This window comes from Stenella coeruleoalba (assembly GCF_951394435.1).
Source record: "Stenella coeruleoalba genome assembly, chromosome: 11".
In the NCBI taxonomy this organism is placed as follows: Eukaryota; Metazoa; Chordata; class Mammalia; order Artiodactyla; family Delphinidae; genus Stenella; species Stenella coeruleoalba.
In genome coordinates, this window is record NC_137157.1 from 86,744,426 (window position 1) to 86,759,709 (window position 15,284).

The following is a 15,284-nucleotide window of genomic DNA, read 5'->3' on the forward strand; positions in this document are numbered from 1 at the left end:
CAAGTGGGGATAGGAGTAATGTATCCCAACTACATTCTAGATTGGAAAATTAAATTTCGTATATACATATACAAATGCACAAGAATGTAGAAGTTACAACTATGTATGACCTGTCTGTAAAATACTGCTTGACATTTACATCTCAAGAGGCATAATTTAAACAGCAGATAACTTTAAGTGGGTCTAGGAATGTGGGAATCAGGAGATTAAAAATGTAAGCATTCCAAACATACAATAATAAATCCTGGATTTCCATGTTTCACTTCAAGACACTGCTTTCACGTACCTCATGCAAATGATTCTGTGACTACTTAGGGGTATACACAGTGATTATTAAGCCACAAAACTTTCATAGAAGTGAACATCACATGAAAAATGAATTTAATGACAAAAGTCAGAATACTTGTGCACTATTTTAAAATAAAGACCACTGAATATGTCCTGAGAAGTGTCAATTGTCATTCTAAATTAAAGCACCTAGAACCAAGAAAATAATTTATATTCCCACTTGAAAAAAGGAAGAAATGAAAAATAAGTTTTAAAATGCTTAGATCCAGAATAAAAAATGTGAGATAATGCTAAAATCAGTATTTCTCATTTTTAAGAAATAAAAGATGTAAAGCCTTAGCTACTAAATGTCTACATATACTTTGCTTATTTAATATTTAAAGTTAAACGCCAAACAGCTTTACTAAACCATGGAATGCATAATTTGAACATAACTAGTGGCTAGTGCTATATCTAGATTAAAATATGCTTTGTACCCTATATCCCACGGTCAAAAGAAAAAAAGACAAGTATTTTAAAATGGAAACTTAGAATTTGTAAGAAATATTTAGGGTAATGGTTTAATATTTTTATTTAAGGAATCTTACTGCATATTCATTTTCATACCAGTTGGCATATTATAAAAAAGAAAGATGTGTACTGTGTACTTATAACTTTAGAGTGGTATCTCCTTAAAGCCATAGAAATAATATTACACATATATATTAGATTTATTTTGCTGTACCTATATTTTTGGTACCAATGAAAATTTATTTAAACCTTTTATCAACTTATTCAATAAAGATAATTAAATATCAACTAATAAAAATCTTAAAATAATCAACCTTCCACTATATTGAATTCATTTCTTTTGCCTGTCAGAAGGAAAGCATAAGAAAACAAGATTATTCTTTAAATAATTAACTTTTAAGCATGGCCTATTTCCCATTACTGATAATAATTACTGAAGTTTTTCTTAAGAAGAGATGAATATAATTTTTTTTTTTAATTTATTTTTTGGCCATGCCGCATGGCTTGCGGGATCTTAGTTCCCCGACCAGCGACTGAACCCGGGCCATGGCAGTGAAAGCGCAGAGTCCTAACCACTGGACAGCCAGGGAATTCCTGAATATAATTTATTAAAAAAATTTCCATCTAGAATTGAAGTTTACTATTTTGTCCTCAATATGAAAATCCTACTAATAAGAAAAATGTAATTTCATGAATATTCTAATTAACTCAAGTTCTGCATGAAATGATGTTTCATGGCAATACTTTTTAGCATTTTTCAAACTCATCTTTAGCAAAAAATCTCTGAATTTGAATACGTTTGTTTGAGGTACCTCAGCAACACTAGAAAAGTAAGTGAAAGGGGGCTACATAGTAATTATATAAGCTTGAGCAGTGCTCAAGCTTCAATCTGAGAAGCGTATTATACAGACTACTGACTATATAAGGATATGTATATTATATTTAGAAAGTCAGAACTTTTTCATAGTAAGGTATCTTTTAATCTTTTTAAAAACTGGTTTGGCATTAAGTTAAAACAAAATCACTTTTGCCAATTAAAATTCAACTTTCTATAGTATCCCTTTTTAAGTATGTGAAATATATATATGTGTATATATATTTTAAAAGCATATGAATATATATACAAAACACAAAAAAATACTTTTGGGGCAATATTTGATAAAATTAGACTTTAATTTCTATGAAAACTCAAAAATGCTCGTTGGACTGTATGTATTTGCTAATTAGTCTGTAACCTTTAAAGCAATTATTTATCATGTGACTAATTTCACTGATATTAAGTATGTTATAAAAATTCTGGTACATGAGCTTCCCTGGTGGCACAGTGGTTGAGAGTCCGCCTGCTGATGCAGGGGACATGAGTTCGTGCCCCGGTCCGGGAAGATCCCACATGCCGAGGAGCGGCTGGGCCCATGAGCCATGGCCGTTAAGCCTGTGCGTCCGGAGCCTGTGCTCCGCAACGGGAGAGGCCACAACAGTGAGAGGCCCGCGTACCGCAAAAAAAAAAAAAATTCTGGTACAAAACTGTACTCGTGAAAGGTGGTAGAATGATTAATAAACGCAGAGGAGTTTTTCAACTTGAAGCTCATTTAGCATTTGTTTTGATTCAGTTTTAGGTTCTTTTTTTTTGACTAATTTTAAGAAAATTACTGGGACTTCCTTGGTGGTCCAGTGGTTAAGACTCCACACTTCCACTGTATGGTGTGGGTTCGATCCCTAGTCGGGGAACTCGATCCTGTACGCTGTGTGGTACAGCCAAAAAATTAAAAAAAAAAAAAATTACTGCCCAGGTAATTTCTCAGGTGTCCTCCTTCTTCTAGGAAGATGTAAACACAGAGGTTCTCCTGAGAGAAAACCTGAATGGCTATGATTCAGAAAAACTGGTCATAAAACACTATATTGCCACTTTATTTTCAGCTAAATTTCAGGAACCTATTAACACAGCATTGCAATGCAATGTCAGAAAAGCAAACCATCAGGTGTACAATATAAACTTTCACAAAGGTTTTCTTTGAATAATAACATGATAATGGAAATCTGGAGGAAAAAAAAAGATGTAATTTCAATTTACAGAAGTTTATATTAACAGAGTTTAAGAAACGCATCTGTCACTTTTATCTACCAATGATGGTCGGCCATAATTAAGTACTTTACTACTGGCTGATTAAAGAAAAGTATCATCTAAAAACTCCCTAGATTTGATAGCACTGACAGTCAATATTCATTACCTGGCTGCCCATGTCATACCCACGCATGGCTGCTGCTGTTACACATTCAGATCTTCCTGTTCTATACAATATCAGGTTGTTTTCTTTCAAGTATCAAGATGAGGAAATATGTTTATATGAATCTATTACTTTCAGTATTCAAGGTTACTGATGCTATATAAGACCAGTCTCAGATACCTCCACATTTTTGAAGGACTCCAGTAAGAACTTTTAGTGCAACTGAGTGATTTCAATCAGCAATGACTTCTGCACCATCAACCTTGATTACCGATCAATATAAAAAAAGAAAAACCAAACCAAATGGAACAGAAAATCCCAGCTCTCATTCTTACTGTAAATATACAAAATGTGAAAAATGAAACCATAACCTATTAAAACAGAAGGCCTTTGATCTCACATCAATCAGCATCATATAAAATTATAAGCTGACAGCTTCAGACACTGAAAATGGTATCAATTCCAGAATAAGTGCTAAGGCTGTCAGTGTGGCTTTTTGGAATGAAGTGTCAAGATTCTAAAATCTGGTGACTTTAAAAGGAGTGGTAAGATTCCATTTTCTTTTGAAAAGAAAAGCTGTTTAACTTTAAATATTTAGTACTTTATCTCCTTATTGCTAATTAAAAACTATGCTCAGTCACATAACATACTTTAAATGTTTTGAAAACTGTGCTCAGAAATGAGTCACCCACCCACCAACTGTTTCAGTCTCCCAGTTTACAAGGCCCATGATGCAGACCCTCAAGGCGCCCGGTGCAAACCAGAGGCCTTTAAAGCCAGTGCGAGCTCAAGGTGCTTCTTTTTACCAGGTGCTTTTACATATTTTAATCAAAATATACATTCATTTTTCATGTTAGTTAATTTTCTCCCTCTGTATGATTTTTAAAATACTGTAACAGGTCGTAGGCCACAGTTATTTGAGGGGGTTGAAGTGGAAGAAGCTGATGTTGCAAAACACACAGCTAAGAACATTTAGACCATGAAATACAAAAAAACTGGAGAGGAATGTATAACATGACTTCTTTTGCAGATCTGCAGATTACCAAGGTCCTAAATTAAAGCCAGCCAACTCCATGGCACATATTTTGAGTTAGGGAAAAGAATGGGGTAAGATATGATGATCATGATGACTACTACATAAGAGGGAAAAGAATACGGGGAGAAGATACTCCCAGTATGGTAAGAAATGGCTATCTTTAGTTTTTACCATACCACAGTACATAAACAACCTTTAAATAACTCCCATACAAATATAATCTATTCCTAAAACATTGGGGTGGGGTGGGGTGGGGTGGGGTAGGGAGGCAGCCCCTGAAAGGAAAAAAATATTTTTTAAAGTTTTCCCTAAAAATCAGTTATGCTTTTAGAGTTAATCAAAATTAACGGCAAGTTCGTAAAAATTTTGCAAGTGTACTGCAGACCTCCAAGTACATATCAATCAAATACTCTGCACAAAAACTTCAGGAAAATGGCACACTTAATATCCAACAGCGAAATGTTCAGCAAAGCCATGCTAAGAACTGCAGCATCTTGAAAAGCACGGATGAATTGCGTTTTTTCCAAAAAGACAGAAACAAAGAATGGAATAAGAAAAAGACTAATGTTATGAGTAACTCTGAGGATAAACCAAAACTGTCACTGAGGGATTTTGCAGATGATAAAGCAGTATCATTCACTGTCCAAGACCTTACTTGCTGGTACAGTTGGGGTCTTAGCGCCGAGTTCTCAATCATTGTGTGAACCATGGTGATAATAGGTTCATTTTCTTTCATCTATTTCAAATCAGGAGGAGCATACAGCAAACATCAGTTTACAGCATAGCTAGATTTGAAAGACGACACTGTAAATATAGCCTCTACTTTAATATCTTCCTAATAGTGCAGTTGTTTACATATTATCCCAAGGTTGCATAGAATCAACTTAATATAAACCATTTCAAACAAGTATTAAATGTTACAAAATACTTCCAAGGTTATAAAAAAGCTTACTAATTGTAATAAAGGTTTTACTTTATAAACATAACCAATATTGTCAATTAATGAATATTCCTATAATACTAGAATAGATAATAAAAGCATCAAGATTCAAGGGATAAACTAAAGAGTGACAACCTATAAACTTAAAAGGAGAAAAATGGCATGACTTAATCAATTACTTATATAGTAAAAAAAAAAGCTTAAAATGATATTCAGTTCTTTATAAGGTTATTCAGAAAAATTTTAGTTCTCTACAAATAATATAATAATATATCTTGTCACTTAGACAATCACACATTTTATTAATCTTGATAGACACTTATATATACTCTATTTTGGATTTTCTCAAAGTATAACACTGTATGTAGAATGATTTCCAGGACATGCAAACTAAAATTTATTCAGCAAAGACTAAGTGAATCTCCCTAGGTCCTTAAAAGGCTGAAACCATGTTTCACATTTCCAGCTATATTGTACTTAATTACTGCCTCTAGAAAAATATTTATTTTAGCAGGCTCTGGACTCAAGAATTAAAGCATTCAAAAGACAGTTTTATATATATATATATATGGTAAAAGGCCAACAAAGTTTGTACCATTTGTAAGCAGACAAGTCTGTTTATAATTGCAATTTGTAACACTTGGTTTATATAATTTTCATCCCCCATATTATAGAAAATAAGCATTTCTATCATGGTTAACGAATGCTACTTTACTGAGTTAGCTAAATCTGCAACAAAAATTTACTAATATTAAGATTAAATGCATAAGTAAAAATTAAATCTTGAAAACTTTATACCTAGACATTTTTATTTTCAGTCTAGTTACCAATGTTTCATGTCAATAATACCTGTTTTGGTTGTTAAATGACTGGTTTAATTTACTTTTAAAAAGTTTTATTCAAGGTAAGTAATTTGCTTTTAAATCTACACATTTACTTATTAAACTCAAACTTCTATACATCAGTTAAATCTACTCATCGGTTGAACTCAAACTTCTTTTTTTCCCCAATGTTATCCAATAAGGGACCAAGGCATTTAGAGGTGACATCTCATGCACACAGGTAAGAACTGTGTTGATATGCAGTACAGGAAAAAATTTTACAGTGGTGGAAAGTAACATATAGAGACAACTATAGATATAAATTTTTCTTTAGCAGAAAAAAAATGCTTATTACATGCTTATATTTTAAAGGAACGCTGGTTATTTTATCTTAACCAAATGTTGATCTTGGAACAGTTGTAACTGCCTTTGTTTTTGGCTCCATCATTTGACTGCATTGATACATACTTTGTATAACATAGGTAGCTTAAGTCTCTCTTCATTTTTTAGTATTATTTAATTTTGATTTTCAAAGCAATCTCATCTATACTTGCTACTTTTCAATAGCATGCCATGAAAATTAGACAGAAGAGTACCTGACTCAGAGGTTGGGGGGTTGGGGGGAGGTGGTAGAGGGGCTGGGGTTTGAAAGAAAGGTCAGGAGCATATGAATATTTAAGAAATAATGCAGGTCAGAGAGTATCCAAATGTAAAAGTCACTCAAGGGCAAACTGAAACTGCCGTGGAGTCTCGGAAATCTGGCGCTACAAAGAGGCCACTGTCAAAGGGCTGGGTCTGCCAATATGGCGGCTCCCACCTTTAAGTGGAGCAGATCAATGACTAGTGTTCAGCCTCTAGGCCTGAGGAGTTTACTTGAAATGTATTTATAAAGGGAGAAGAGACAGTATGATTTCTGCAGAAGGGTAATCAAGCTTGATTTATTTAGTGGAGTACTTTGAGAGGGTAAATATGTACATTATAGAGGGAAGCCACATTTGTGATTTAAAAATGACTCTTTAATTTACCTGTCAAAGATCATTAAATATTAAGTCACTGAGAAGGATCTTGCAGGAAGACACTGATTTAGGAACAGAGAAACTAAAATACTAAGAGTAAAAATAACATTAAAAAAAAGATTAAATTTAAAAAATTGAAGTATAGCTAATTTACAGTATTATATTATTTTCAGGTGTGCAATGGTGATTCAGTATTTTTATAGATTTTACCCCATTTAAAGTTATTATAAAATATTAGCTATATTCCTTACACTGTACAATATATCCATGTAGGTTATTTATTTTATACATAGCAGTTTGTACCTTAATCCCCCACTTCTGTCTTGCCCCTCCCCACTCCTGTCTTCCCACTGGTAACCACCAGCTTGTTCTCTACATCTGTGAGACTGTTTCTGTTTTGTTATATTCATTCGTTTGTTTTACTTTTTAGATTCCACATATAAGTGATAACATGGAGTATCTGTCTTTCTCTGTCTAACAAAAAATAACATTTAAAGTGTACAGAGTGTCTCAGAGATCACTTCTGGAACTGTTTTTCACTATGAAAAATTTCAAATGTATATATCAAATCCTAGAATATTAAAATTAGAAGGCATCTTTGGAAAGTGACAGTTTAGTACAGCAAAGAAATGAAAAATGTTAGCAGTAATTATTTTAAATTGTGGGACCAGATCATTATTTTTTTTTCTATATACTTCTCTACATTTCCCAAATTTTCTCCACTGAATAGATACTGCTTTTCTCATTAAAAAATAAATGTTATTAGTCAAGGATAAAAAAAAAAAACAAATAAACTAGATTAATGGAACAACTATATCCTCTGGGAAACACCCCTTGGCGACACAAAGAGGTTAAGAAAAAATTTTAGCACATGTGTTTGTATCATGTTCAAAGCTGTTGGGAGTCCTTTAGTGCAGCGAGGCCCTGATCTAAAGAACTGTTCTCACAACCTTTATCCTGCCGTATGAGTCTGTATCCACGTCAGAAATTGACTGAAGAAATGTTAACTAACTAAAAAAAGTAAGCTGCCCCAATGCATTTGTAAATACCTATGACTATCTTATTAATATTTCTTTCCTTTTTATTACTGGCTACTTCAGAAATCAAAGTTCAAGCTTATTTCAACCAGTGGTTCTTAACCCAGAATCACTTGAGGAATTTGAAAAGACCCTGATTCCCAGATAACTATAATGCGCAATTTGAAAATCTCTGATGTAGACAATACCATTAAAACATGAAGGTGACAGGCTGGTTTAAAGATTCCTTTTGGCAGAAGTAACTACAATGTTCTTTCTCAAGGTGCTGAAGTAAGTCAAATGTAATCTGGTAACAGTGAATGTTCTTCAGCTTACATACTCCTTGGGAATCTCATTTTACTCAAGCCAGAGAGATGGGATAAGTCTATCTGCAGACAGAAGCAGCAGAAGTATTTCAGAATTCCCCTGGGCACCACACTCACCTGACCAAGGGCTGTTAGGATGACTGGGCTTGTAAGAAAAATCTGCACAGGGGAATGGTCCTGTATGTGGTGGCACTCTCCTTGCACGTGGCATGCAACAGGTGAGGCCAGCTAAACACAGTACTCAGGATCCCACACAATGGGAGTGCGGTCCACATTAAACAATTTCAATGATCTGCCTGAAATTTGACTCTTTCCAGATTTACTGAATTGGAAATACTAGATCTGCTTTCTCTCCAAATAGATCCTAGAAATAGGCTAGTGATTTCTTTCACTAAATCACCTCTGAAATATCTCTATCTTATTGAAGTATAGTTGATTTGCAATGTTGTGTTAGTTTCTGCTGTTTAGCAAAGTGATTCAGTTATACATATACATTCTTTTTATATTCTTTTCCATTATGGTTTATCACAGGATATTGAATATAGTTCCCTGTGCTATACAGTGGAACCTTGTTGTTTATCCATCCTATATGTAACAGTTTGCATCTGCTAACCCTAAACTCCCATTCCATCCCTCTCCCACCCTCCTCCCCCTTGGCAATCACAAGTCTGTTCTCTATGTCTGTAAGTCTGTTTCGTAGACAGGTTCATTTGTTTCATGAAATATCTGTATTTTAAAACTTAGAAACTGATCATCTCTGAAATTTACACTGAAACAACACATGCTATCTGGCTTTTGCTACGTAAACTTTATACAACAGCTTTTGAATTAAAGCAGTAAAATATGACTCCCCCCTCCCCCCCACCAAATACGTGATGCTCCATGAGCACCTTAGAATTTCATGCTCAGTTCTTAAAAAAAAGGACTATCCAGCAATTCTCTTCTGGTTTGACTACTACAAGAATCCTAGGCAGCATTAAGGCACTGCTGCTAATAGCTACTGTATTTTTGTTTTAAGGAATCAGAGCAAGAGAAAGACTAATTAGTACTTGGGGGATGTTTAATAATTTACTTGAAAATGAGTTAAATGCTTCGCTTCCTGCTTTAATTCCTTCTTTGAACTAAACGGTAATACAGGTTTAGTTTCCAATTAATTGCTAAATTGTAAAGCTATTATAAAAGGCCCACTATTTTATAATAATAAAAATGAGAATGTATGAATTGGGGATGACACTATTTTCATAATTAACTTCAGCAATAAATAAGAAAACTTAAGTGGAAATATCTTGGAAATACAGTTAGGCAATGCCAATATATTTCTGTTTACAACAAAGACATATTTTTACTTGAAATTTGTAAGTCCAAATGTTTACAAAAACCACCTAGAAAATGAGATACTTAACTCCAGCCTCCTTCTGAGGTTTGAGGTATGTTGGGCTAGTATGAATAGAGCATCCTTTGATGTTACTGTTAGAAATATCTTGATTTAAAAACCCATCACCAAAAAACTTACTCAACACAATTCTATGCAACCGTGTCACAGCTGGCAGGATCTTGAGTGGAACCTCCCAACTGACACCTGCGGGCTGGGAAAGGGTTCCAGGTGTCTGGAGTTGGGGACCACCTCAGTCCTCAGAGTGCCTAACACGCTCCCAACAGCACGGCCTCAAGTTTCTGTCAAGGTGTGCACACCTACTGTCACTTTTCTATGTGGGCCATGTAGGAAAAAGGTTAGAAAGCACTAAGATAGTGTTTTATGTTTCAAAAAAAACCCCAGACATCTCCTCTTTCTTTGGCTTTCCTTGTCATTATTTATCTCAGTAGTTCTCAAACCTGACTGAGGAGAAAAAATAAATCACCTGTGGAGTTTTCAAAACAGAGTGGGCTCTGGCAACTCTCACTGGGGGCTGGGGGGCAGACAGCCTTGAGAATTGTACTTTGTTTTTGTCTTTCTAAAGATCCGCCGGTAGGTATGACAGGAAATCAGGCTTGAGAACAATGGTCCTACCCTGGCACTAATTTACGTCATTGAGGACCAATTCAACCATCACCAATAAGGAATTCTTCAACGTCTTGATGAGTTGGTACTAAAATGTTGGTCAGGATACCTGTGCAACTATCAAAAGATGAAAAATTTCAAACTAATGATCTAAGCACAAGTATATTGCATGTAGACTAAAATAGTCTTGTCTTTGTATGAAATACAGCATTAAGAGACTTAACCCCCTTAAAAAATCAACTGAATCTCCTTATTAATAATATTAGTGGACTCAGCAGAATCACGGGGTGGGGTATTATTACGAATCCAATTTCCAGTTGCCAGTGGCAACTTCTAATATCCGCTTCAAAGTCTCTGTCTCTACAGAAATTGGACCAGCTAGGGATGCAGAAGGAACAGGATATTGTAAGTCATGAGATAAATGTTCCAGAATAATTTTTAGGGGGAAGAAGAAAGACTAGCAGTGAGCAAAGCCAGGACAATCATTCAGATAATTTATCCTTGGGAAGATTAATTTCCCAATCCCCCTTTCGGTTTAAGAAGTGGTTAAGTAGTGGCTTAATTGCTATTTATTTATTTATTTGGCCGTGCGGCATGCGGGATCCTAGCTCCCCGACCAGGGATCAAACCCGAGCCTCCTGCAGTGGAAGCGCAGAGTCCTAACCACTGGACTGCCAGGGAAGTCCCTTAACTGCTCTTTGAAAAGTTTACATAATGATTCATCTAGAATAGCATTGTCCAACAGAACTTTCTCTGATGATGGAAATGTTCTCCATTAGTGTAGTCCAACATGCCACACCAATGACTCCTCAGCCCCTGAAATGTGGCCCGTGTGACAGAGAAAATGAATCTTATTTTTATAAAAGTGTACCTAACTTAAGTAGCCACATATGGCTAGTGGCTATTATACTGGATTGTAAGTCTAGAAATTCTAGACCAGTAAAGTAAGTATAATTTCCCCCTAGATTTGGATCTCATTCCCGTAAGGGAAAACATCTGCCCAAGCTCTGTCGAGTAAATGAGTTTCCTCGAGTCTGAATTCTGCAGTAACAGCTTCCTCCCTCTTTTGGGGGCGGGTGCAAGAAGTCAGGATGATTTCTATCCGCCCTACAGAGCTTTTGTCCTTCACTGATAACCCATCTCTGTGCTGTCATTTTCCATTCAAATGGAAAATGGATTTTTCCTGAGTTCTTAAAGACACCTTAGAAAAAGAATTTTTAAGTTGGGAATCTGTCTTAACAATAGCCAAAAACCCTGATAGCCTAATCACTGAAGAATCCATCTCTCAAGAATGTCCTCCTGTGTCTAGATCAATAAACTTCTAAGATGTGTGGCAAAAATAAAAGGCTAGAGAATTTGACATGCCCAGGGTGAAGCTGTGAGGAATGCAGGGGCCTTTGTAAACAGGTCATTTGGATAATGACAATGTAAATGCCTTCCACTCTCATTCCAGGCACTTCTGAAAGTCCGAGAACCTGAGATTGAAGGGTATGACTACCTATAGAAACCACGCATTGTTTAACAGGAAGCAGGAAAATCTGAAGTGACTTTTTAAATAGAAGAATGTAAATAAGTCTCTTTATAGCCGATGGGGCAAAGTATGGAGGTCTATTTCTTTGGAAATTTTAAAGCAATCAGAACAAACTCTTCTATGCTATGTATGGTTTCTAAATGTAAAACTCTGGGAAAGTATTACTATTGTATGTATTCAGAAAAATCAGTGGTACTTTAAATGATGTAGCTAGACCATACAACATATCCTCTTTTTCTTCAAGGGAGAAACACAGATTAAAAACAAAGAAAGAAAAAACAAATTGCGACACTAACACAGAAGTCAAATGTATCCGACATTTCCTTGAAAGAAAAGAAGGAAAAAAAAAAAAGAGCATTTCTAGACTGACTGATGCTGTTAAGTACTGGCTTCAGGAATAAGGTCCATTTATTGAGAAATATGAAAACACCCCTAATCCAGCAGAACAAAAGGAGGGCAATGTCTACACACAACCTTATTTAAATTGCTGACTTTTTTAAGCCGCCATCTTGAGGTATATACCTGTGGTATATTTTGAAGGAAACTTTTAAGGTCTAGGCTAATGTCTTTCCAAATAATTTACATATATAATTTGCTTACCGTCAGTTTCATCCTTTTTCACCTACGAGTCTCAAGAATTTAAAATAAAATTAAAATCCTTTTGGCTACAGGATACATTTTATAGATCTGATTTTTACTTCAGTGGCTTAAACCTGTTTTCCTTATTAAGGACTGTTTTTTTTTTTTTTAAATTGTTCCTTTAACTTTAAGTAATGTATTATCTGATGCCACCATCTTTATTCCTGGCATCCACAGGCAACTGAAAATATTAAAAAAGCTCAAAATACATTTTGTAAAAATGCTTTATGGTGGAAATAAATAAATATTGTGTTTGAAATGGTCACATATTTCTCTTCTTTGCAAGCATTTTGTGAAACGATACCATAAAACAATACTATTTTAAAGGGACAAAACATTCCGAAAGTGAAAATCTTACATCTCTGTTAGCTAAAAAAAAGTATTTGTTCTGGTCAATGGGTAAATCTACTAGAAAAATACATTTGAGCTTTAAATCAAAAGTAAAATATCTTCTAGATACAGGATCTGGGTTTTATTAATAGCAATTGTATTCTTACTGAGTTAAAATTGGCACTGAGTAGCAGAATTCCTACCATTAATTCAAAGATTTATCAGCTTATGTTTTAACTACATAATCACATCCTTAGGTTGATCCCAGAAATGACTTTGGCATTTATGCTCAACTTTGTTTCCTTCCTGAGCTTTGAAAATCATTTACAATTCCACTTTGCAAGCTAACATCCTGCCTGACACTGAGCTCCATAAATCTCTGCTGAATGAACTTTCTGAAAAAATACATTCAAATAAGACAGAAGCAAACAAAAGCCACAATAATTGGCTTATTAAAATATCTGCTTTTGTAAATCAACTGTGGAACTGTAGAAATATTATGCATTTTCGGAGGGGTGGGGAAATTTTGTTTTCATTTTCCCGTCTTGTTAGATAGGAGAATAACCAGTTATATAACCAAGAGCTGGTATTCTTCAGGTAACAAAGATCAGCAACCTGAAACAGAACTATTCTATAGGTACAAGAACAACTCCTGATTTTGAAGGAAGAATAGATTTAAAAAAGAAAGAAAATTCACTAATACAAGGTATTCATCCTAGCTTTGTGATTTTGGACAAGTCATTCAACGTGACTGGGGATAAAAGTAACTGGCCACATGCTGCAGAGGCAAGTATTAGAAGCAGATGGGACACGGTATATAACAGCACTTTGAAAACTGTGAAGTGATACTTATGCTATTAGGATGGACAGACGCTGGGCAGGTGCACATTGTAGAGAATGGGGGTGCTTCTGTAGTATCTGAGAAACGATGGGGCGCTGGCTGCAGAAAAGGGTTTATGGGGGAGGAAGTGTTTCACAGGCTGGTAGGGGCTGGTGGTGATGAAACGAGGGCTTGAGTGACAAACCAAAAAGAGACTTTATTTTGTAGGGAACCGGGAGTTTGAAGTTTCCTGAGTTAGCTGAAAGACAATGAGGCAGGTGCTTTGAGTGCTGCCAGGATTTGTTGACTAAATGGTATAACAAGGAGCTAGTACGTGGAAGGTGTTTTGGTGGCTTCTATGATCCTGACTAAACACCATGCAGATATTATGTACCAGCTAAATTAAAACCTGTTCGGATGGTTCTACAGAATCGCATGATTTTCCTGTTTTCAGTAAAAGTGTTTTGAAAGTACTTTTAACTCCAGTTTCAAGGTATCGTTAGCATTAACAGGAGTTGGTGTTGGGCACATGAACTATTAGGAGAACGTAATACAACTCCAGGAGGCTGGATGACTTAATTCTGCCATTTTTATAAATTTGTAGAATCTCCACACTCAAAGTGGTGGAACAGCAGGCAGGGTGCCAAGGACCATCACATTGGGGGTCCTTCCAAGTAGCCTGCCAGTTGTTTTTCTTTTCATCCACCAGGCTGTGAGAGGCTGTCCGAGCCATAGCTGGAGGAGACTTTCCTCTTTTCCCACTTTATGTTCTAGGTCTAAGCAAACAGCTAAAGAAAGGTCCTAATCCTTCTCGAAGTCCATCAAGCTCTTCCCCAAGGATGATGTGTTCAATAAATGTCTGTTACATCAATGGGGTTAAAGGTGACCAATATTTTGAACCACTTCTGCTTTCAGTTTTTTGGTCAGGGAATTGAGGGATCAGATAACAACCTTAATTTTGGACATGCTGGAGATGTACTGAAGGCAGAACTTCCAAATGGAGATCTCTGTGAGCAACTATAACTACGTAACGGAAACTGCAGAGAGTGGTGTTTTAGATGCCTTTTGTGCCCCTCTCCACATCTTCGGTTTCAGGTCTTGCTGGGTGTATGGGAACCCACTGGGTGCTCATGTATGCATAACCTCAGTGTGCTAGAGAGTTAGTCTCAAGGGACAACCCTTGGTCAGTGGAAGACGGGAGTGAGTACTCTTCTCTAGTTCAGCTGGGTTTCTATTTGTTAACAAGTATCAGATGAGGCCCCAGTTGCCTATGGTAGTTGATAGTATATAGTCTCACTCTCTTTATTCCTGTACCTTGGAATCACTTCCCAAAATAAACTTCCTGCAAACAAGCCCACATCAAGGAAGCCCACATCACAGGCTCTGCTTTCTGGGAGAAACCCAGGGGCTAGAGATGAAAAGTAACGAAGAGAGAACTAGTAAAATAATGAGTAGATGAATGTTCAGATGAGAGAACACCAAGAAACAGGGCACTTCCCCAGTTAGGGTTGAGAGGGGTGAAAACAGTTATCAAGAAGGGCCTGATGAGTCACTGGTAAGAAACAGGAGAACCATATAATAATGGTTAAGCATCCGATAGGCTGAGAGATCAGAGTACTGACACACATGTATTAAATCTTTCCACTTTCTAAATTCTAATCTACCCACTGTCCATTTATTTATATTCTGCCATTATGATGTCATATCCTGATTAAGAATTTTCTCAGTGTCATCTCCCTCTCCCACTTCTATGATCAAATATACAGAGGAAGGGAGAGACAGAAAAA

At 35.8% G+C, this 15,284-nt stretch overlaps 1 protein-coding gene across 4 annotated transcripts in view; it reads right to left on the reverse strand.

The window, feature by feature from the left end:
* PLEKHA5 (pleckstrin homology domain containing A5) overlaps positions 1 to 15,284 on the reverse strand; it is a 239,049-nt gene that overhangs the window by 38,482 nt on the left and 185,283 nt on the right. The window contains exon 15 of one of the 4 annotated variants that reach the window (XM_079938222.1): positions 4,715 to 4,795. The exons of the other annotated variants lie outside the window; for them this stretch is intronic. Coding sequence (XP_079794348.1) covers positions 4,715 to 4,795 — 81 coding nt within the window. The remainder of the gene's footprint in view (positions 1 to 4,714; positions 4,796 to 15,284) is intronic. 4 annotated transcript variants of the gene reach the window in all.